Below are 25,419 nucleotides of genomic sequence, written 5' to 3'. Positions count from 1 at the left end.
CTTCTGAGCAGCGGAAGATGTACTTGGAGCAGAAGCTGAGATCTACTCAGATGCAGAAGGGAGAGCGTGTGGATCCATTCCTCACAAAGCTGAAGGAAACTTGTGATGAGTTCTCTGTTGCGGGGCATACACCTCAGGATCCAGAGTTAGTTAGACTAGCCCTCAATTTGGTCTCAGATGAGTGGCAAGTCTTTGTCCAAAGTATCCTGGACAGAACAACATTGTCGAATTGGGATGAGATGTGGGCATCTCTAAAACAAGAGGAGCTGAGGAGAGACCTGGTCAAGGTCAAACTTGATGGAAGTAGTAGAAGAAGTGGGTCGAAGCCCAAGGAGGAGGAGGATAATGCAGCCCTTGCATCCGAAGGGACAACAGGAGCAGCGAAGACATAAGAAGGACATCTCGTAGATCAAGTGTTTCCAGTGTGGTGAGAAGGGTCATTACGCCACACAGTGTCCTCTCAAGAAGAAGGCCAAGGATGAGAAACACGATCCAAAGGCTGCGCCCACGAAGATCGAAGAGGAGGAGTTCGCCATGATAGCCGAGATACCTCCAAGAGGGAGGTGGTCTAATTTAGAACTGTAGTTCAAAAGAGCTACAGACGAGCAGGATCCTAGACGAGTCCACCTCTCGAATCAATACCTTGCTACGGGAGCCCAGATTAGTAGTAGCAAGATGGACTAGTGTCGATTGGTGGTGAGCACCATCGGAGAGACAGTTACAGTGGCTAAAAGCGCCAGAGACTGAACAGCGCAGAGAAGAGTTGACAGCAATGCAGATGGCACAGAGCAGAGGGGTCAGCAGCAGCGCAGTATATTCAGAGGGTCAGTGCAGAGATTAGCAACAGTCAGGCTCTAGCAGTCACATGGTATCATACTGAACACAATTAGTTCAGTAATTTTGGAATTTTTTTCGTTGCTATAAGCAACAGTTTGTAGTGCAATGGTAGTTGGCAATGGCAGTGCTAGTAGCAGCACAGATGCAACACTTGAGAGGGAGTTGTAGTACGGATGCAGTGTTGACTGTGGCAGTGTCAGCAGCAGTACAGTTGCAGCAACAACGCAGTAGTTGGTGGATAGCATGTTAGACATCAGCAGCGCAGAGGATGATGCTTTAGAGTCAGAGCAGTATGCAGTAGCGGTGTATTGCTAGAGCCCATTCCTCGCTAAGAGGGAGTGTTGATCTGGGGTAGCATCGGATGTTCTCTAGGCCTCAAAGTTTGCAAGGAGGCTTGGGCACATGTATTCCAAAGAACCCAAAAAAAGTTATGGGAAATTCCACCCATAAACGATTTTATTAAAATAATTAATATTTTTAATGGAGTTCCTAAGTCTAAACTTAGGAAAATTAAAAATACTAATGGGCATTAATCTAATTATGGGTGTAACTTCTAGAAGAAGACAGATATCAAGTCAAATCGATCTGAGCCTTTGATTAGGAGTTAATCTAGGTCGTTGGTGGTCCAACAGAAATATATAAGAAGGGGCTTGAGGGTCATTTGGAAAATACACCGAGACATCAAGAGATCGAATTTCTTAAGTAAGAAATTCTCAGGAGGAAATTCTGATCGAGTAGATTTCTTGCAGTTGAGGGGCAGTGAGAGTTGGGTTGGAGTATCTTCACCAGAGCTTAGGATATGCAGCAGAGAGAGGAAGAGAGACACCAGAGGGGTTGACGCTGAGCCAGAAGGGCCCACGCAGAGCTTGACGCTGAGCTAGAAGGGCTCACGCAGAGGCAGCTCAGTCACCCACGCAAAAGTCTTAGTTTTGCAAAGGAGTTGACATTTCTGAGCCGGGAGGGCTAGAAATTGCTCCAGAAGGCCCTTAGAGAGCTGACGCAGAGCCTTAGAGAGCTCCACGCAGTTACTGTGCAGGGGCACGTAGTTGTAGCCAGGGACATTTGATTTAGCTGTCGGAACAGTCGGGATTTGCCGGGTAGAGTGAGGTAATCTCACAATTATCCACAGTTTCTTGTTCATTCTGCCAACGTTTCAAACCCCAAAGGGGGTCCATCATCAGGACAAAACAGAAAGAATATGAATGAGAAATTATTATTGAGAGGAGAGAGCAAGCGACCAGGATATAAATAAACTAAGAACCCTAATTCTAATAATGGATTATTAGAATTAGGGTTCTTAGTTTATTTATATCCTGGTCGCTTGCTCTCTCCTCTCAATAATAATTTCTCATTCATATTCTTTCTGTTTTGTCCTGATGATGGACCCCCTTTGGGGTTTGAAACGTTGGCAGAATGAACAAGAAACTGTGGATAATCCGGGTCATGAAGCTACAAGAAACCTCCACAGAAGCCTAAAATCTAACAAATCTCACAATTCTTCTCTGCGAGTTGTATTTCTCTATAACTGGATTGTCGAGAGGGCATCCGGATTTGTATTCAGAAACTACTACTTAATAATATAAAACCCTCAGAGTTGTTGCACCAGTTTTCCTGCATTGGGTTTTTCTAGGGACATTTGTCCAAAAATAACGGTGTCAGTTGTGTTGTATTTTCCTTCCTTCTCAGTCTCTTGTTTTCGCTTATAATTTAATTAAGTGAAGGTCGAAGTAGTATTTACTTCGATATTTACCGTAGAACACAGTAAATAACTTGTATGGACAACAAGTAGGAGAAGTAACATCAGTTTGTTGCAGTAGGAATTCTGGTCAAGGAATTCTCAAAGTTGGCATAGTACAAAGTTAGCAACAACACGTATTCTTTAGTGACAGTGTAGATACTAGCTGTAGTCGGAGACTCGGGTGACAGATGCATCATACTAATCATAGTTGATTCAGTATTTTGGATGCTTTTCAGTTGCAGATGTTGCAGTTGCAACAACAACAAATGAGAGGGAGTTGCAGTGCAGATGCAGTGTTGGCAACAGTATGGCAGTGTCAACAGCAGCACAAATGCAGTGTATATCAAAGTTGCGCAGTAGTTGGTGGGCAAACATCAGCAGCGTGACATGAGATGATGTAGAAATAGGGTGTGCAGCACTAGAACACATTCCTCGTTGACAGGGAGTGTTAGTTTTTGCAACATCGAATGTGTTCTAGTCACAAAATTTGGTGGAGAGGGTAGAATACATGAGATCTCCAAAACCCAGAAATCATTTCTGGGAATTCTGCCTAGAAGTGTCTCAATTAGATTATTAACCATTTTTTAAATATTTCCTAAGTCTAAACTTAGGGAATATGGTTAATTAATCAGTATTAATTGAGGTAAGGTGAGAATCATCTAGAAATTCACACGGATGGATCCAGAGCTAATCCTAGCCATCGAGTATGTTTTATTCTTGGTCGTTGGTACTCCAACAGAGGATTATAAGAGAATGTCGATGTGGTGATGGAGAATGCACTTCAGCAGTTTGATTTTTGAGCAAATCAATTTCCAAAGTAGCAACAGTCAGTTGTCAGAAAGAGAGCAAGAAATCAAAGCAGTGAGAGAGGGGAACAGACAGTGAGGTTGGAGGAGATATTCCAAATCCAGTGAGTGCATTTGTAGAGAGGCAGACGAGCCATAGAGAGGCTGATGTTGGGGCAACGCAAATGCCTCTAGAGGCAAGATTGATTTGCTAAGAGGGAGAGAGGTTTTCAGTTCCAGAGGGTAAGAAGAAGTCCTAGAGTGCCAAAGAAGCATCTTTCCAGTCAGCAAAAGGCAGAACGAATTCATCAAAGACCAATATGAGGCTAGATGTCCAACAAGCTGCGCAGAGTAGCGCAAAAGCTGAAGTAGAGGGTCAGAGGGTTGAATTTTTTAAGGCAAGTCATGCCGGGAGTTTGCATGTGGGGTGAGGAAAATTCCTCACTTGATTTTTGCCAGTATTTTTCTCTGTAGGATTACCAGATTTTGACATCCAGTTGTACTCATATTTTCTCACTGCTGCATAATAATAAAACCTTAGTTGTTGCACTAGTTTTCTCGCATTGGGTTTTTCTAGGGACTTTTGTCCAAAAATAATTGTGTTAATTTTATGTGTGTGTGCTAGCATTTCTTAGCTTCCAACGTTTTATTTTTCAGCGGAATTTTATTTGTGAAAGTTGCAGTGTGTTTATTTCAATATTTGTCGTAGCAGAGAAATTGTTAATTAATTAACAATTAGGAGAAATAATACCAGTTGTTGCAATAGGATTCCAGTTTGGAATTTTCACAATTACTACAACAAGACTGAATTGCGGAAAGAAGTTGAGATAGGGAACCAAAAGGTCTACCTTGCAAGCTGAGTTCCCAAGAAGGAAGAACCAATTCAAGTGAAGGAATAGAAGGGAAGAAATTACCATCTTTTCCCACATGTTCAAGAGCTAGGGTTGCTACAGTAGTCAAAGTTGCAGAAGAAACTATTGTGGTCAAAGATGTAGAAGTAACTGTTCAAGTAGAAGTTGTTGGAGAAGTTGTTAGGGTCAAAGTTGCTGGAAAAGTCGCTAGGATCAAAGTTGCTAGAGAAGTTGCTGGAAGGAAAGCTCATCAAGAAAGAAGGTTGACTTGGTCTTGGAGGGGTCTTTGACAAGGGTCTTGGGTCTTGGAATTCATCAACTAAACATGTTATAAGAAAAGAAGAATTCTTGTGGGTTTTCCTCTCAAAAGGAGAGGTTTAGGCCCTGGCTGACAGCCTACGTTTTTTTGTCATCTTGTCTATTTGATCTTCATAGTTTAGTAACTTTTTGATGATAACAACATAATAATAATCAAGTGAAAGAAAAAGTTAATTAAGTTAAGTAAAACTACATCACAAGTAGTTATCAAAGCAAGAGAAATCATCTCATTAAGTTGTCGCTTGATTTCTCAACAAGTTGGAGCCTTCTATTGGAATTTCTAAGTCTAACACGTTATAAATCCCTACTGCATTATCTGGTTTAATTTCTCCTACTTGTTTATTCCATTAACAAGTTATTTATAAATATAAATACTAAAATAAACACAAATGCAGCCTTAACTCATATACAGATCAGCGACTGAAATAACTGAAACAAACACACAAGGGACACTGTTATTTTTGGACAATCGTCCCTGGAAAAACCCAATGCAAAAAAACCGGTGCAGCTGATATGAGAGTTTTATTATTATCAGTTTCTGAATACAACTAGGGTGCCAGAAATGGCTCACCCAACTGAGAATGCCCTCTACAGTAGTACCTCTCCTTGGAGACAGATATTCAGGCTGATCAATCATAGGATGAACGATCCCACAACAACTATGACAGCTTCCACTGCTCTGCGTCACCCTTCCCGGCTCACTAGCACTCAATCTGCCTCACGAAAATTCTTTCGGAGCTGCCTCTTGGCCCTGCGTCAGCTCTGCTAGCCTTTACGCAGCTATTGAAGCCTCTGCGTCAGCTCTCACAGCCTCTACGTCACCCACGCTGGCCTCTTCAGCTTCTGCATAGCTCCCAGTTGCCTCTGTGTCAGCCTCTCCAGGCTCTGTGCTCTCTCTGGCACTATCTCTGCCTCTTTGCTATGTATTCTTAGCCTCGGCCGAAATAACCCTCACTGCAACAGATCACTAACCAGATTCTCTTAGCAAAACCCCGCTCCAGAAAATCGAACTGACTGATCAATTTTGGTGTATCTCCAATTGACCCTCAAGCCTCCTCTTATATTTTTCCTGTTGAGTCTTCAACGGTCGAGATTAAGTCCCTAATCAATGGCTAAGATTAGATTTGCCTTGATCCATGTCATTTAGAACATTCTCACCCAGTTTTATATTAATACCCATTAATATTTTAATTTTCCAAAGTTTAGACTTAGGAACCCCATTAAAAATATTAATTATTTTAATATCTCTCCAACCGGGTGGAATTTCCCAAATTCTTTTTGGGTCTTGGAGATCTTATGTGCCTTGGCCTCTCCACCAATTTTCATGACTAGCGCACATCCAATGCTACCACAAATCAACACTCCCTCTTAGCGAGGAATGTGCTCTAGTAATGTTTCACCATGGAAACATCACATTGATCTTCCGCACCGGTACCTATGATGATGCTTGGCCTATTGTCTCATGCTATCTGCACTGCTACTTCCTGTACGACTGCCCATGACACTGCCACTGCCACTGCTACATCTGTACTGTAGCTCCCTCTCAATATGTTGCCCATGCTGCCCCTAGCACTGCCACTGCTAACTATTGCACTGCAACTTAGTTTTCGAGAAGTAGGTAACTAACTTCTCCCAAATATTGAAATCTCGGTCAGTCTGGAAGCCTCATGAAACTAAAGCTACCTCTCCTGCTATCTTATGCTCCCTTTGTTGCCACTACATTGTTGCATACACCTCTGTGCCTCTCATACTGCTGCAACCTCTACTGCGCTGCCTCAGATTTCTGCACCCAAGCACTGCTTGCTACTCCGCTACACTTTGCTCCACCTGACCCCTGTCATTCTGCCACTGTCGTTAAGGGCTCCCGTAGACGGATATGATCCAAGAGTTTGGGTACCTCAAGGATCTTGCCCCTAGTATGTAGTCCTCCTGACTACAACTCGATGTCTCCCCACCTCTTCTCTAGAGGTGCATGAGCACTCATAGCACAATCGTCATCAGTCTCGACCTCTTTCTTCGTCTTAGCTGGAGCTGCCTTAGAATCGGAAGCTTCTTCCTTGGTTTTCTTCCTGGGACACTGAGATGCATAATGTCCCAGCTCCCCATAATGGAAGCACTTCACCTTGGAGATATCCTTCTTCTTCCTCTTCCCTTGCTGTCCCACAGATGCTAGAGCCGCATCCTCCTCCTCCTCTTTCTTGATTCGACTTCCCTTGCCATTACTCCCCGCCTTCATCAACCTCCTGATCTCTTCTTGGCGAAGAGCTGCCCACATCTCCTCCCATCCTGGAAGAGTAGCTCTGCCCAAAATGCCTTGGACAAATGTCTCCCACTCCTCAGAGACTGCATTCAGGGCGGTCCTCACCATGAACTCAGGATCCGGTGTAGACCCTATGGAAGTAAGTTGGTCACGAATCTCTTGTAATCTGAGGAGGAACGAATCTATCTGTTCTCCCTTCTGCATCTGATACAACCACAGTTGATTCTCCAATAGCATCTTCCGTTGCACGGAAATGCCCTGATACAAGGTCCTCAAAGTATCCTGCATCTCCTTTGTTGTGTTCTTTTCAGCAATATGTGGTACGACATGATCTTTGACCCCATCACGGATCATGCACTTCGCCCTCGCCATTATATCCTCATATTTCTCATTTTCAGCTGGGTCGACTGGGATAGCCACGGTTCTCAAGGCAAAGTCCTTGATGCAATGTCAATCCAGGATTGCCAAGAGCATGGCCTTCCAGACGACAAAGTTGGAAACCCCGTCCAACCTGTCCTGATCCCTTAGTCCGTTCACTGCCATTTCAGCTCCTCTTCTAGACTCCCTCTAAGTCATGATTTCCCTGTTGGAAACCCTCCCGCCAAATGTTGAACCGCTCCTCTCCAATCATCCTTGCAACTACAACTCGGATCTGGATTTCTTGGCTAGAAATCCGTCAAGGTAGCGACTCCCTCTACCTTGGTTCTGTCCCCTTAGGTACTGTTATGCACCAACGGAAACAACACCCCACCAGCTTCTCAATCACAATCTGGCCACAACTCCCCAACCCCTAGCAACTAAAGAAACCGAGCCTTTCAGGCTCTGCGCAATCCCAACAACAACAAAATCTGCTCCTCCTGGCCACAGCGTCAATCCTTCTTGGCTGAGAAAGATGATCAGGCACTGTGTAGGTCTGATCTGCCCCTCTGCCTCTGCGCTTACCCTCCTCCTGGCTCGAAAAGATGACGTAGGCCCTTTGCGTCACTTCTTCTCTGCTGCTTCTACTTTGGAACAACGTTGTCTCTCGAGACAACTGCTACTACTGCAAATTCTTCAGATTATTGTTGGTGCCTTTAGTCCTCCTGTGATTTGCAACGATTTGATACCATGTTGGAATTTCTAAGTCTGACACGTTATAAATCCCTACTGCATTATCTGGTTTAATTTCTCCTACTTGTTTATTCCATTAACAAGTTATTTATAAATATAAATACTGAAATAAATACAAATGCAGCCTTAACTTATATACAGATCATCAACTGAAATAACTGAGAAAAACACACAAGGGACACCGTTATTTTTGAACAATCGTCCCCGGAAAAACCCAATGCGGGAAAACCGGTGCAACAGATATGAGGGTTTTATTATTATGCAATTTCTGAATACAACTAGGGTGCCAAAAAAGGCTCACCCAACAGAGAATGCCCTCGGCAGTAGCACCTCTCCTCAGAGATAGATATTCTGGTTGATCAATCACAGGGTGAACGATCCCACAGCAACTATGGCAGCTTCTACTGCTCTACGTCACTCTGCAGGGACTGCATCACCCTTCCTGGCTCACCAGCACTCAGTCTGCCCCACGAATATTCTTTCAACGTTGCCTCTTGGCCCTACGTCAACTCTATTAGCCTCTGCGCAGCTACTGAAGCCTTTGCTTCAACTCTCTGACCCTCTGCGTCACCCACACTGGCCTCTTCATCTTCTTCGTAGTTCCCAGCTGCCTCTGCGTAGCACTCAATTGCCTCTGCGTCAGCCTCTCCAGGATCTGCACTGTCTCTCTAGCACTATCTATGCCTCTCTGCTATGTATTCTCGGTCTCGTGTCAAACTGCCCCTCGTTGCAACAGATCACTAGCTCGATTCTCTCAGCAAAACCCCGCTCCAGAAAATTGAACTAACTGATCAATTTTGGTGTATCTCCCACTGACCCTCAAGCCTCCTCTTATACTTTTCCCGTTGAGTCTTCAACGGCCGTGATTAAGTCCCTAATCAACAACTAAAATTAGATTTGGCTTGATCCATGTCATTTAGAACATTCTCACCCAGTTTTATATTAATACCCATTAATATTTTAATTTTCCTAAGTTTAGAGTTAAGAACCCCATTAAAAATATTAATTATTTTAATATCTCTCCAACTGGGTGGAATTTCCCCAAACCATTTCTGGATCTTGGAGATCTTATGTGCCTTAGCCTCTCCACCAAATTTCATGGCTAGAGCACATCTGATGCTACCACAAATCAACACCTTCAAGGCAAGTGGTGGCTTGCTGAGAAGGGTCGCAGGGTATTGCAAGGCGGAGATTAGAGTCTCCTTCAGGTTGGAGCCTGAGAACGCTTCAAGGCTACAAGGTGGTGCTATGACAAGTTGGAGCTTGCAGGGCACTGGAGTGTCCTTTCAGTTGAAGCTGGTAAATTAGGGTGTTGTAGCATCCTTTTAGTTGGAGCTGATAAAACCAGGGAGTTGGAGCTGGTAAATCAGGATGTTGGAGCATCCTTTCAGTTGGAGTTGATAAATCAAGGGATTGGAGCCTCCTTCCAGAAGTTGTTGGAGAATCTTGGAAGTTGGAGCTTCTTGTTGATGTAATCCTTAAACTTATACTAAAAGCGTTCGGTGATTTATCTCTTGGAAGGATTTCCACCTAAAAAAATCTCATGTACTATCTTTGATGTTGTGCATTGTTGAATGGTGTTCATTAATTGTTTAATGTTTACATGTTATGATTAAATTGTTAAAAAGAGCTAAATACCGATTCACATCCCCTCTCAATATTTATAACAATATGAACAGTAAGATAGATTCAATTCATTTCATTGCTAATGTAATCTAGCTGTACTTAGGGTAAACGGTATACAAATTTTGTTTTAGGAAATCAGAAGTTACACAAACAAATTACATGTGTATTACCAATTTATCAGCTTATTGAAATTACCTTATTTACGAAGTACCATAACATTTTGACAGATAAATGTGAAAACATGTCTACTTCAAATTTTATTCTCCCATAAAAATACTAATGAGTTGTCACCTAAAGATAAAAAATATTGGTTAAGGTCAGAAATTCATTAATGCAAAAAGGGACCAAGTCCAGGTTTTCATTGACGCTGATATAACTTTATGTTCAATATAAACAATAAAAAGTACAGGATCTAACTAATTCTAATTTTCTTCTATTGATATTAGAAGAGTTCAACTCACCTTTGGCACCAACTGAAGAAGTGTCTCAGGACGTTTTTGAATGCTTGGTTCTGCTCCTTTGGCAAAAACCATATCTTTAGACAAAGGGAGAAATGATACATTTTGAAAATTTACTACCTACAGCACAAAAAAAAGGTTATATTTATTGAACCCATTTGAAAAAAATTTGGTAATGTATTGGCATATGATCACTTAAGACCTAAATTCTTTATAACAGTGGCCAACATATACCTCACCAACATTCAATTTACATGTGAATCTTCCCCTTGGCAAGGTTCCAGAGATAAGATCTTAGGCATAAGCCGAGCATTAGCCTATGGTTAAGTAACAGAAGCATGTAATATGAAAAAGTAATATCAAGTAAAAACCCTTACAACATCAGGAGTTATATATGCACTAGGATCTCCAAGCTCGTAAAGAAGTTGTTGAGCACAAGTTCTAAAACTGATTTCTCCTCCACTGTTCTCAGCTTTGGCCAAATAGACTTCTCCATCAAAGCTTACGTTTGCAAATGGAAGAGATACATCAAGAAGCTGCTGAAAAGAAAACTCCCGATGTTGATCAGCTGCAGAAGTATAACCATATGAAATTAATCAGGTTTATAATGTCCAAATATATTCTTCTACAAATTGTTGCAAGGCATGCCCAACAATGTTTCCATAGATTTCTATCCTCTCTAAGATAGTGAATAAAGTTTTTCACAGCTTTATATCGAGGCATTAGGAGGAAAATGAAATATAATGAAATTTTCCTTCAAGATTCCATCCTAGATAGCAGCAGTTAAATTTACAAAATAACCTAAATGAATGTGTAAATCACGCTTTTGATATCACTGAGATGGTGATGAATTTCTTACTCACTGCAAATTTTACCCAATGAACATTATCTGCTTCAAAAAAGTAGCATTACAAGTAGCACTACAAGATTTTAGTCATTTCACCTCCCCCAAAACATACAAAATAAAACTCTGCCCCGATGGCTCATCAAATTGATCTCTATTGCAACCAATTGGATCTATGTTGGCCATCATAAGATCCGTAATCACGTCCAAATGTTGAGCACAAGAATGTGCCACGTTACATGCTCATTACCAATCCCATGTGCCATCAAACACAAAATGCTTACATATGGGATGAGTAATCTTAATTCATACATCCAAACATTATTCCAGAGATTAAGAAGGGGAAAAGAGCATATAGGAATTATTGACACAAGGACCCTAGGGGTTATTAGCATGACCACCTTAAGGGTTACAATGGTTATTAGTACAAGGAACATAGGGGTTATTAGCATGAGGATTGCTATAACATAGGGGTTATTACTATTATACAATCCCTATGTGCTCACTTCCCTAATAGGCCTATAGAGGCTATAGTATATTAAAATATTATCATTAATCATATACTATGAAACTGGATTCATCCAAAATAGGCCACGTGTCCGAATCCCACGAATCCGACACGATTTGATGGGAATTCAAATCCAAAAATGGGACACCACGTGTCCTAACGGAACACCATCTAATCCTGGTCATGTCCCGTTAGGACACAATGTGTCCTGATTTTGGGATTCGAATCCCAAAAAAGTGAGGGTTTATGAGGGAGGTTTTAGGCAGGGTTTATGAGGGTTTATGAGGTTTGTGAGGGTTTATGCTATAATGTTACTAACTTTGTAAATAGTAAAACTAACATCTAGATGAAGATCTATGTTTGAAATCAATGAATTTGTATCATTAATGAGAATTTGTGTAAGAAATATCTAATTTTTAATATATATATATATATATATTAATAAAATAATATATAACGAATCCTACGTGTCCTGTTTCGGGGGGTCAACGTGTCCGAATCCGACACTCAAATCCCCGTATCCTACGAATCCCGAATCCCCGTGTCAGGTGACTTAGATCATATATATATATATATATATATATATATAGATATATATATATATATATATATATATATATAGAGATATATATATATAAGAATAGTTTATTATTAAGATATATAATGTAACAATAGTGCAAAGCGCAAACATCATGTGAGAAAATATATCGAAGAGGTTGGAAATAATTGTGTCAATGTTACCTCCCCACCTCACACAATGAAAAGATCCCTAATCCACAAGGTGCAACCCGAGATGTAATGTCCTCATTTTCAGTTTCCTCTATAGTACAACCAGGATGGATTTCCATGGTATGTGATGGCTAGGCCACAAGAGCAAGATTACATCATCAAGAGTCCATAGGGCATTTTGAGGGATTTTTATGGGATTCAACGGCATTTGCTTGGCATATTCATCATCAAGAGCAGTTTCGCACAGCGCGATTTTGGTTTTGTTGCTTTCTGATAATTCCCATAAAATGGGGTTATTATTGAGCATAACTTAATTAATTAAGCTTAAGGTGACATTCCGGGAGAAATATTTGACAGAACACCTTAGTGTAATATCTCGTTGGAACCAAAACGAGAAGATCTGGAGGATGAGATGCTGACAAGTGACTTCCAGTGGCTGGAGAAAATGTGGTGGGCTATTTACCATTTTCCCAGGATTAAAAAGAGACTTTAATTAATCACTTAATTGAAAAGGAAAAGGATTAATTAAGGGGAAAAGGCCAAAAGTGACTTAGAAAAATCAAAACGTCACTTAAGATGAAGTCAAGGAAGAGCTTCTAGAATAATAATAAAATAAAATACTTCTAGAAGATTTGAGATCTATCTATCGGGCCTTTAAAAGGAGGCAGAGAAGGAGATCAATTGGGACATCTTTGATTTGGAGTAATTGTCTTTGGTGTGGTTTGGAGAACCTAGTTCTCTGCTTTTGTAGCCCCAGGACGGAAACCCTCGGGTGATTTAGTGAGAGTGGGCGAGAACCTATCGGTTCCCTTGGTGAATTCATTCAGAATTCACAGGTTGTACTCATCGGTTCAGTGGTTTTAGAGGCCTAATATAGCTTGTAGCAGATATTTTTGGGAGGCCATCCTCTCAGCAATTTCTAGTATTGTATGTGTTAATTTTATATTAATAAAAAAAGGTTGAGCTCTTATGCATATTTATCTTGTTTATTCTTCAATTGTAGATTATATTTCCATTTTTGTAGTTAATTTTATAACTCAATCTATGCAAATTATTTATCGAGTTGACAGAACAAATTTTTGAAGCAATGTTCCGTGAAATTTGTATTCGGGATATTACACTGGTATCAAAGTTGTGCATCTTGCCAGCCTGAGGTTTTATTTCAAATCAACTTTGGGTAAGATTGAGGGTTTAAGAGAAACTAGTATTCAATGATCCTCCATAATCACCCCAGGTACATATCTCGGAAATTTCGGTGGTTCTCTATAGCCACCCTAGTTGGCTTATTATTGTAAAAAAAAAAAATCTGGAGTTTATTGTTCTGCAGGTGATCATTGAAGAAGCCATTGTGACAACCATTTTTGTAAATTTATTATTTTTAAGGAAGAGAAAATATTATCTGGCCAAACTATTTATTCAACTGAAATGTGGGGATAAATATTATTAATGGCCCAAAGCAAATAATGTTTTGTGGGGCCAAAATTATTAAGCCAAAGGGCTGAACATCTTTGTGATTGAGCAAATAATATTCTGTGGGGCCAAAAAGGTCGAACATCCTTCTGAGGAGAACGAGTTTATTTGATTGTGTATTATTTGCAGTGTATTTGTCGAAAGCTTTCCCATGTCGAGACTGAGCACATGTATTGAAGCAGTCATCCTTTAATTCAAAAGAACGAGTTTTGGGAGGCCGAATATCTTTATTGTTGGACAAGTAGCTTCAGCTATCAAAATTCATTTCAAAAGGTCAAGATTCTCTTCAAGGGACACGACATAGGAAGGTAAACTGAAGCTGAGCAATCCAGATTAGAGGACGAATGTTCAACAGATATCATTAGCACTCGAGAGACCAAATTTCTGAGCTTTAATAAAGACCAAGATTATCTACCATTAAGATCGAGACCCATTGTCTAATTCCTCAACTTCTTAAGGGTCATTCCAGCGTTTGTCAAAAAGCGGCCAAGAACATACCCTAGTGAAAGGCGAAGCTCGGTTGAAGGTGGACCAAATTTCGTTAGACCAAGGAGGCCGAGATTCTATATCAAGTGTCATCATCTTCCAGGCCATTGTATTTTTTATTGAGGGTTGAGATATTAATCCTAAAGGACGAGTTCAGCTTCAGAAAGGACGAGATCTATTAGAGTCTGATTTTCTTCAATTTGGGAGGCTACTTATTGCCCATAATTCAGAAGTCGAGTTTGCTATATCAGGTGGCCAAATTTTATCCTTAGAAGCGAAGCCTATCCTTAGATCTTGAGAGCTGAGTGCCTACTCTTACGTGAATCTTGGTGTTCGACGCACATTCTTTTGAGTTGTTCGATTTTGTGCATATGAATTGCTATCATGGAGCCCGGCCTATGAAACAGACAATGAGCACAAGATGGGCAATTGCAGGCATAGGAGCAATTGAAGAATGTGGTCAATTGAAAAGAACATTGACAACCAAAAGGTGATCTTGCTAAAGGTGATCTCTATTTAGTCTACCAAGTGTTTTGTTGATTTTTGGTAGCATCAGATGTGCTCTAGCCATGAAAATTGGTGGAGAGGCTAAGGTACATGAGATCTCCAAGACCCAGAAATCGTTTGGGGAAATTCCACCCAGATGGAGAGATATTAAAATAATTAATATTTTTAATGAGATCCTAAGTCTAAACTTAGGAAAATTAAAATATTAATGTGTATTAATATAATATGGGTGAGAAAGTTCTAAATAATGAGGATCAAGCCAGATCTAATCTTAGTCGTTGATTAGGGACTTAATCTCGGCTGTTGAATCATCAACAAGAAAAGTATAAGAAGAGGCTTGAGGGTCAGTTGGAGATACACCAAATTGATCAGTCAATTCGATTTTCTGGGGCAGGGTTTGTTGAGAAATCGAGTTAGTGATCTGTTGCAATGAGGGGTAGTTCGGCAAGAGACTGAGAACACATAGCAGAGAGACAGAGAAAGTGTCGGAGAGACAGCACAAAGGCAGCCTGGGCTGACACAAAAGCTTAGAGGGATAGCGCAAAGGACGCAAGAGGCCGAGAAGCTGGCGTAGGCAGACACGGAGGCTAGCAAAGTTGATGTTGGGCTGAAGGAGCTGCGCTGTGGTGTTTCTGTGGGGCAGAATTGTTGGAATTTCTAAGTTTAACTGTTAGAAATCCTTCATGTACTTTATGATTTATTTCTTCCTACTTGTTATGTTAATTAACAAGTTATTTACCATGTAAATACTAAAAATAAATACAAGTACATGCTCAACACATACAGATCATCAACTGAAGGAAAAAACAAGAACACAAGTGACACCGTTATTTTTGGACTAATGTCCCCGGAAAAACCCAATGCGGGAAAACCGGTTCAGTTATCTAAGGGTTTTATTATTAAGCAATTTCAGAATACAATTTGGGTGCCAAAAATGGCTCACCCAACAGAGATTGCTCTTGGTAGTAGTACCTCTCAGTCGGAGACAGATATTCCGGCTAAAAACCCCGGATGAACAATCCCACAACTCTCAGCTCCAATCTGCCCCACAAAATCTCCCAACGTTTGCCTCTAGGGACTACGTCAGCCTCTCTGGTCCAACATCAGCCCAACTAGCCCTGCGTCAGCCTCTGGAGGCTCTGCGTCTGCCTCTGGAGCCTTTGTGTCACCCACGCTGGCTCTTCTCAGGTACTGCGCAGCTCCTGGCTGCCTCTACGTGGCCTCTAGCTAGCTTTGCGTCCCTCTCTCCCGACTTTTTCATTGATGCTCCTGATACCCTTTCTACCTCTCTGCTTCTGTATTCACTACCCCTCAACTGCAACTCTGATCACTCCTTCGATTTCCTCAGCAAGCCCTGCCCCAGAAAATCGAATTCTTAATCAACTCAGTGTGTTCTTCGACCCTAGGGCCTCCTCTTATACTTTTCTCGTTGACAATTCAATGACCGAGATTAAGTCCTTAATCAACAGCTAAGATTAGATCTGGCTTGATCCATGACTTTTGGACCATTCTAACTCAGTTTTATATTAATTCACATTAATATTTTATTTTCCCTAAGTTTAGACTTGGGAACTTCATTAAAAAGATTAATTATTTTAGTATCTCCCAAACTGGTTAGATTCTGCCCAAACCATTTCTGGGTATTGGAGATCTCATGTGCTTTAGCCTCTCCACCAATTTTTGTGGTTGGAGCACATACGATGCTAGCCAAATCAACACTCCCTCTTAGCGGGGACTATGCTCTAGTAATACTCCTCACTGAGCATCACCCTGATCATCCTGCATCAGTCCCTGTGTTGATGCTAGGCTTGCTGCCCAACATCTTTGCACTGTTGAATCATGCACTGCTACCCATGGCACTGCCACTGCCACTGCTGCATCTATACGACAACTCCCTCTGCATCTGTGTTGCTGCCCATGGCCCTGCCACCACTGCATCTGCACTGTAACCCCTCTCATCATGCTGCATCGTGCTGCCCATAGCACTGCCACTGCTAACTGTTGCACTGCAACTCAGTTACTGAGAAGTAACTGATCTCCCAACTCCGACATCTCCATCTGGCTAGAAACACTCCTGATGCTGAAGCTCCCTCTGTCACCGACAAGTGCTCCCTCTTTGACCTCTGCATTGCTGCAACAACTCTGTGCATCATGCACTGTTGCTTCACGTTGTCCTGGGACTCTTGCACTGTAGCTCCCTCTGTCGCTCCATCCACATCCGTCTCTACCGACATCCGCCAATCCTACTACTCCTTTTTGGGGCTCTTGTAGCAAGGTATAATCCAAGAGGTTGGGTACCTCGAGGATCCTGCCCCTCATCGCTTGTAGTCCGTCTGACTACATCTCGATGTCTCCCCACTTCCTCTCAAGTGGCGCATGAGCACTCATGGCACAGTCATCATTTGTCTCCACTTCTTTCTCCACCCTTGCTGGCGCAACCTTGGTCTTAGAAGCCTCTCCCTTGCTTTTCTTCCTCGGACACTAGCTCGCATAGTGACCCAGTTCCCCACAGTGGAAGCATTTGACCTTGGAGAGGTCCTTTTTCTTTCGTTTCTCCTGTTTTCCCTCAGATGTTAGGGCAGCATCCTCCTTTTCCTCCTTGATTCTAACCCCCTTAACGATGCTTCCCACCTTGGTTAGCCTTCCGATCTCTTCTTGACAAAGAGTCGCCCACAATTCCTCCCAATTTGGAAGGCTCGACCTGCCCAGTATGCTCTAGACAAATACCTCCCAATCCTCTGAGACGACGTTCAATGCAGTCCTCACCAACATCTCCTCATCCGGCGTGGCCCCTATGGAAGTCAGCTGATCCTAGATCTCCTTCAATTGACCGACGAAGGTGTCTATCTGTTCTCCCTTCTGCATCTGGTATGACCCCAGCTGATTTTGTAGTAGCATCTTCCTCTGCACGGAAGTATGCTAATACAATTTCGTCAGGGCCTCCCACATCGCATTTGTCATGTCCTTTTCCGCAATATGTGGTACTACATGGTCCTTGACCCCATCAAGGATGATGCTCTTGGACCTCACCATTGCCTCCTCGTACTTTTTGTTCTCAGCTGGGTCAACTAGGATAGCTATCATGTTCAAGGCGAACTGCTTGAGACGATTCCTCTCTAGAATAGACAAGATCCTGGCCTTCCAGACTACGAAGATTGAGGCTCTGTCCAGTCTGTCCTGATCTCTTACCCCATTCACTGCCATTTCATTGCTCCTCTTTCGACTCTTCCGAGTCTCTCTACTTCCCTCCTGGAAGTTCTTGGTGTGACTCCCTCTGAGCCTCGATTTCCCTCCTGGAAACCCCTTTGCCAATGTCGAGATGCCCCCACTCCGATCGTTAGTGTAGCTGCACCATTGATCCGGATTTCTTGGCTAGAAATCCTCGGCAGCAACTCCCTCCTCCTTGGTCTTGCCCTGTTAGGTATTGTTCTGACCACAGTACCCCACCAACTTCACTCTGCAACTTACCCACAGTCTCCTATGCCCCAACAAACTGAAGGTTAGAGCCTTTAGGCTCTGCGCAATCATGGCCCCAGCAAAATACGCACCTCCTGGCCACGAGCGCCAATCCTTCCTGACCGAGAAAGGTGACCGGGCACTGCGTAGGTCAGGTCTGCTCCTCTCTGCCACTGTGTTGATCCTCTTCCCGACTCGAACTGATGACGCATGCACTGCGTGACCCCTTCCTTGCTGCTTTTCCACTAGGAACAGCTTCTGTCACTCGAGACAGTTGTTTCTATTGTTGCTGCTCTGCTCGGTTGATGCCCTCAGTTATCCTGTGATCTGCAACCACACTCTGATACCATGTTGGAATTTCTAAGTCTAACTATTAGAAATCCTTCATGTACTTTCTGATTTATTTCTTCCTACTTGTTATGTTAATTAACAAGTTCTTTACCATGTAGATACTAAAAATAAATACAAGTACATGCTCAACACATACAGATCATCAACTGAAGGAAAAACAAGAACACAAGTGACACTGTTATTTTTGGACTAATGTCCCCGGAAAAACCCAACACAAGAAAACCGGTGCAGCTATCTGAGGGTTTTATTATTAAGCAGTTTCAGAATACAATCTGGGTGCCGGAAATGGCTCACCCAACAAAGAATGCTCTTGGCAGTAGTACCTCTCAGTCGGAGACAGATATTCTGGCTAAAAACCCCAGATGAACAATCCCACAACTCTCAGCTCCAATTTGCCCCACAAAATCTCCCAACGTTTGCCTCTAGGGACTGTGTCAGCCTCTCTGGCCTAGCATCAGCCCAACTAGCCCTGCGTCAGCCTCTGGAGGCTATGTGTATGCCTCTGGAGCCTCTACGTCACCCACGCTGGCTCTCCTTAGGCATTGCGCAGCTCCTAGCTGCCTCTACGTGGCCTTTAGTTGGCTCTGCGTGGCTTCTAGCTGGCTCTGCGTCCCTCTCTCCCGGCTTCTGCGCTAATGCTCCCGGTACCCTCTCTGCCTCTCTACGTCTATATTCACTGCCCCTCAGCTACAACTCTGATCACTCCTTTGATTTCTTCAGCAAGCCCTGCCCCAGAAAATCGAATTCTTGATCAATTCGGTGTGTTCTCCAAATGACCCTCAGGCCTCCTCTTATACTTTTCTCATTGACAATTCAACGACCGAGATTAAGTCCCTAATCAACAGCTAAGATTAGATCTAGCTTGATCCATGACTTTTGGACCATTCTAACTCAGTTTTATATTAATTCATATTAATATTTTATTTTCCCTAAGTTTAGACTTAAAGACTTCATTAAAAATATTAATTATTTTAATATCTTCCAAACTGTTTAGATTCTGCCCAAACCATTTCTGGGTATTGGAGATTTCATGTGCTTTAGCCTCTCCACCAATTTTCGTGGCTAGAGCACATCCAATGCTACCCCAAATCAACAAGAATGAGAGCTGAGAGGTAGACGTAGCGCCGTAGAGGGTGATGTAGTCCTTGGAGGGTGACGCAGTTCCAGAAGTTTGCTTGGAGCAACTTTCGCTGTCCAGCTAAGGAACAGTTGAAGTCACTGTGGGGCCAATCATCTGGTTGTTGATTAGCCAAAATATCTGTCTCCGAAGAAGGTTACTTTTGCCGAGGATAATCTCTTAAGCATGAGCCATTTCTAACAACCTAGTTGCATTCAGAAAATTGTGTAATAATAAAAACCCTCATATCTGTTGCACTGGTTTTCCCGCACTGGGTTTTCCGGGGACGATTGTCCAAAAATAACGGTGTCCCTGGTGTTGTCTCAATTTATTTCAGTTGTTGATCTGTATATTTGTGAAGGCTTCTATTGTGTTTTTTTCGATGTTTATATGATTAAATAACTTGTTAACATAAAGAACAAGTAGGAGATAATAAACCAAAATAGCAATGGGATTCATAATTTGTTAGATTCAGAAATTTTCACATGGTATCAGAGGGATTGCAGATCAAGGAGGACTGAAGACACCAGCAGAAGAAATCTGAGGATTTGAAGCAGAGAAGCAGCTGTCCCAAGCGACACTGTTGTTCCAAAGCTGAAGAGGCAACAGGAGGAGTGACGCAGTGCTAAGAGGGTGATGCAATGCTAAGAGGGTGACGCAGAGGCTCACGTAGAACCTGCATCAACATTCTGAGCCATGAGAAAGGCCAACGCAGAGGTAGAAGAGGGGCAGATCAGGCCTACACAATGCCCGGTCATCTTTCTCAGCCAGGAAAGATTGACGCTAAGGCCAGGAGGAGCTGATCTAGCTCTCACTGTGATTGCGTAGAGCCTGAAGGGCTCAAATTCTTCAGTTGTCGGGGCTAAGGGAGCTATGCAGATTGTGATTTGAGGAGTTGGCGGAACATTGCTTCTATCTGTGCAGAACAATGTCTAAGGAGACGGAACCAAAGTAGAGGGAAGCACTACCTCGACAGATATCTAGCCAAAAAATCTAGATTCGAGTTGCAGTAGCAAAGGGGGGTTGGAGAGGAGTGATTCGACAGTTGGCAGATTTCCAGGAGGGAAGTCGAGACTCAGAGGGAGTCTAAAAGAGGAGCAGAGATGGCAGTGAACAGATTGAGGGATCAGGACAGATTGGACGGTGCTTCCAATTTTGTCATCTGGAAGGCCAGGATCTTGGCAATCCTGGATAAACATCGCATCAAGAACTATGCCTTGAAAACCGTAGCTATCCTAGTTGACCCAGTGGCTAATGAGAAGTATGATGAGGCCGAGGCGAAGGCGAAATGGATGATCCTTGACGGGGTCAAAGATCATGTCATACCACATATTGCTGAGAAGAACACATCAAGGGAAATGTGGGAGGCTCTGACCACGTTATACACGGGCAATGTTACTTGGGAGTGGGAGTGAAAGCGGGGAGCGGGAGCGACATTTTCAGAAGCTCCCGGTTTGGGAGCGAATCCTGGAGCGTTTTTTATATAATATATATATATATATATATATATATATTATATTTTTTATATTTTGATACATATATGTCAACAAAAACATGTAGAATAATGAATTAGATATAAAAAAACATAGAATGAACCATACAACAACAATCATCTAGAAGTTATAATCTTCATCAACCACATCCACAAGTTAGTTACATAGTAACATACAACATATTGAGTCTCATGATTCATCAATCATAAAGTTTCAAGCTTTCAAAATTCAATATATAACATTTATCATCATTGATCACCAAAGTTGTACTTGTAAGCTAAGTGTAACCATTACAACAAATAATATCTAACATGAAATGAAATGTTATAAAATGAAATGAAATGAAACAACTTTCAACTTTCATGAAGCATCATATTCATAATTCATTACTGATGAGTTACAATTGCCAACTTAAAACTTAAATTGTCATATATTGTTTAAAAAAATATCATAATAAATATGAAAGAGTCAATAGTTATAAAAGTTACTAGAAACTAGAAAAGAGAAGTAAATCTATTATCTATTTCTTATGCTTGGGCCTCTTGCCACCACGAGAAATGTCTAATTTTTTAGTCTTGTTGGAAAATCAGGGTCTTTGTCATTAATATCACCCTCTAAGCATTAATATCCAGAGGTATCTTTGTCATTCCCTCTGTATCTGTATAGGGATCTTTGTCATTAATATCACCCTCTAAGCATTAACATAAGATAGAACAAGCATAGCATATCAAGTCAAGATTTTGTCTGAGTGATGCGTACATTTTTAGGAGGGTCATGATAGAGGAGTTTGACAACCAATGTCACTAACATCAAGGTACATAGAGGGATTGGTGCTCTTGATTAAATACGAGTTCCATACCCTAATACATGACAAAATTCAATGGAAACATTGCAATTCCCCAATCCTAAAATCCTCAAAAACTGATAAGTCTGTTGGATTTTGAATGAAATCTAAAATTCTACTTTCTCCATATGAAATCCAATGAGGCCAGAACCACTCTCAAACATCCTGAGTCATTTCATGGTAATGTTAAAAATTTAAGTAAAAGGATGAAAATGACTATTAAGGAGAATGTCACTTTTACTTTAAGAATTTAACATTACCATGAATAGCATATCAATACTAGGGCCTAGACTTGATCATTAAGCTTCCCCACTCAAAAATTATTTGTTTCTTTCAAAAAAATTGCATTTCAAACATTACTACAAAAAAAAAATTGCAAAAAAGGCAAAACGCTCCCGAAAAAGCAGGGAGCAAAATTTTTTTTTAGGGAGCGTGCTCCCGAAATCGCTCCCATTTCAGGAGCGCACTCCCGACCTGCTATCGAGTCGCTCCTGCCCAGAGCGCGGATTGGGAGCGGGAGCGGGGGGGGGGGGGGGGAGCGCTCCCCCGCAACTCTGTTCCCGGGCTCTTCAGTGTAGCGGAAGATGCTATTGGAGAATTAGCTAAGGTCATATCAGATGCAGAAAGGAGAGGAGATAGATCACTTCCTCCTCAGGTTGCAAGGAATTCGCAACCAACTTACTTCTGTGGGGTCTACACCAGATCCAAAGTTTATGGTTAGGACTGCTCTAAATGCAGTCTCCGAGGACTGGGAGACGTTTGTCCAAAGCATCTTGGGCAGAGCGACTCTCCCCAGTTGGGAAGAGATGTGGGCAGCTCTTCGACAGGAAGAGATCAGGAGGTTGACCAAGGCGGGGAGTAGTGGTAAGGGAGTTCGAGTCAAGAAAGAGGAGGAGGATGCAGCTCTAGCATCTGCGGGACAGTAAGGGAAGAGGAAGAAGAAGGACATGTCCAAGCTCAAGTGCTTCAACTGTGGGGGGTTGCGACATTATTCATCTCAGTGCCCCAGGAAGAAAGGCAAGGGAGAAGCTTCTGATTCAAAGGTAGCTCTAGCTAAGGCGAAGAAAGAGGTCGACACTAATCACGATTGTGCCATGAGTGCTCATGCGCCTCTAGAGAAGAGGTGGGGAGACATCGAGTTGTAGTCAAGAGGACTACATGCTAGGGGAAGAATCCTTGAGTGCCCAAACTCTTGGATCACATCTGGATACAAGAGCCCTTAACGACAATAGCATGATGACAGGTGTCAGGTGGAACAAGGTGTGATGGAACGACAAGGCAGTGCTAGAGTGCAGAAATCTAAGGCAGCACAGTGGAGGTTGCAGCAATGCGAGAGGGATAGAGGTGTTTGCAGCAACGCAGTGGCAGTGGAGGGAGCATGGGATGGCAGCAGAGGTAGCTTCAACATCACGAGGCTTCTAGACTGTCCGAGATGTTAGTATTTGGGGGAAGTCGGTTACTTACTTCTCGGTAACTGAGTTGCAGTGCAGCAGTTAGCAATGGCAGTGCTAGGGGTAGCATGTGCAGCGTGTTGAGAGGGAGCTGCAGTACAGATGTAGCAGTGGCAATGGCAGTGTCATGGGCAACAGTGCAGGGGATGTGAGGCAGCAATCCAAGCATCAACACAGCTACCGATGTGGAGGATCAGTGTGATGTTTCTATGGTGAAACATTACTAGAGCACATTCCTCGCTAAGAGGGAGCGTTGATTTTTGGTAGCATCGGATGTGCTCTAGCCATGAAAATTGGTGGAGAGGCTAAGGCGCATGAGATCTCCAAGACCTAGAAATCGTTTGGTGAAATTCCACCTAGATGGAAAAATATTAAAATAAATAATATTTTTAATGAGACCCTAAGTCTAAACTTAGGAAAATTAAAATATTAATGTGTATTGATATAATATGGGTGAGAAAGTTCTAAATAATGAGGATCAAGCTAGATCTAATCTTAGCCATTGATTAGGGACTTAATCTTGGTCGTTGAATCATCAACAGGAAAAGTATAAGAAGAGGTTTGAGGGTCAGTTGGAGATACACCAAATTGATCAGTCAATTTGATTTTCTGGGGCAAGGTTTGTTGAGAAATCGAGTTAGTGATCTGTTGCAGCGAGGGGCAATTCGGCAGGAGGCTTAGAATACATAGTAGAGAGGCAAAGAAAGTGTCAAAGCGACAGCGCAGAGGCAACCTGGGCTGACGCTGAGGCAACCAGAGTTTGACGCAGAGGCTTAGAGGGTCGACGCAAAGGACGCAGGAGGTCGAGAAGCTAACGCAAGAAGATGCAGAGGCTAGCAGAGCTGACGCTGGGTTGAAGCAGCTGCGATGTGGTGTTTCTGTGGGGCAGACTGAGAGCTAAGAGGCAAACGCAGAGCCATAGAGGGTGACGCAATCCTTGGAGGGTGACGTAGTTTCGATAGTTAGCTTGGAGCAACTTTCGTTGTCCAACTAAGGAACAATCGAAGTCACTGTGGGGCCAATCGTCTGGTTGTTGATTAGTCGGAATATCTGTCTCCAAAGAAAGGTACTTCTGCCGAGGATAATCTCTGAAGGGTGAGCCATTTTTGGCACCCTAGTTGTATTCGTAAAATTGCATAATAATAAAACCCTCATATCCGCTGCACCGGTTTTCCGGCATTGTGTTTTTCCAGGGACGATTGTCCAAAAATAACAGTGTCCCTTGTGTTGTCTTAGTTTATTTCAGTTGTTGATCTGTATATTTGTGAAGGGTGCTATTGTGTTTATTTCAGTGTTTATATGATTAAATAACTTGTTAATGTAAATAACAAGTAGGAGATAATAAACCATAAATAGTAGTGGGATTTCTGATGTGTTAGATTCAAAAATTTTCACATGATTGACATAAAGTATGTCTGCCAACTATTTGTATAAACTCTTCAAGGGAAAACCGGTGCAGCAATTGAGGGTTTTTATTATTAAGTAGTGAGAAATTCTGAGTACAATAAATATTGCCAAATTGGTGAATCTATCCAAGAGAAATACTAGCAAAAATTCTCTGAGGGAAATTACCCTCTCCGAGCAATCTCGGCACTTGATTTCCTCTGGAAAGCTAGCCATCCAACCAACTCTGCGCAGGCCCTAGGTCACCCTAGCGCAGTCCCTCACACGCTCCGCTTAAATCAGTTGCCAATCTAGCCATCTTACCTACTACTGACTGAGAAACTGTCTTTCCAGCACTCTAGAAAATATTCTCGAACTCTGGAACTGAGAACGAGCTCCTCTTAAGCTAGATCGAATTGCCCTCTTGAGGCTTTGCGCAACCTCTTGGAGAAAATATCGACTTCCTCTTTCTAAGTTCTAACTCTCCTGAACTGGAAAAGTTCCTTTAGACTCACTATCTCTACCCCTCTGTCTCTGCTTCCCTTCTCTAGCTCGAACTCTTCTGGCAATTATTGTTGCTCTCTGAAGAAATCGAACTACCCAAGGAAATCGATCTCAAGTGTCATAAGTGTGTGTGCCTCCATTTACACATCGACTTCTTATAATCTCACTGTGGGACTCTAACGGCCAAGATTAAATCTTAATCAATGGCTAAGATTATTTCCTAGTTGATCTGTGTGAGTTTCTAGAGAATTCACACCTTTCTCTGAGAGATCAGGATAAGACTAGATAGAGCT

At 42.3% G+C, this 25,419-nt stretch overlaps 1 protein-coding gene across 6 annotated transcripts in view; it reads right to left on the bottom strand.

Annotated features, from left to right (window-relative positions):
• The window catches only part of LOC149152008 (propionyl-CoA carboxylase), a 522,038-nt gene that overhangs the window by 260,692 nt on the left and 235,927 nt on the right, over positions 1–25,419 (bottom strand). For all 6 annotated transcript variants that reach the window (XM_089439612.1, XM_089439615.1, XM_089439611.1 and 3 more), the window contains 2 exons: positions 10,361–10,551; positions 9,987–10,103 (listed from right to left, as the gene is read on the bottom strand). In XM_089439612.1, the coding sequence (XP_089295738.1) occupies positions 9,987–10,103; positions 10,361–10,551 (308 nt within the window). The remainder of the gene's footprint in view (positions 1–9,986; positions 10,104–10,360; positions 10,552–25,419) is intronic.

This window comes from Pinus tabuliformis, chromosome 9, assembly GCF_031772625.1.
Source record: "Pinus tabuliformis cultivar Carrire ecotype Pingquan chromosome 9, CPIR1, whole genome shotgun sequence".
NCBI classification, from domain to species: Eukaryota; Viridiplantae; Streptophyta; class Pinopsida; order Pinales; family Pinaceae; genus Pinus; species Pinus tabuliformis.
This window is presented reverse-complemented; position numbering and strand designations above follow the sequence as displayed.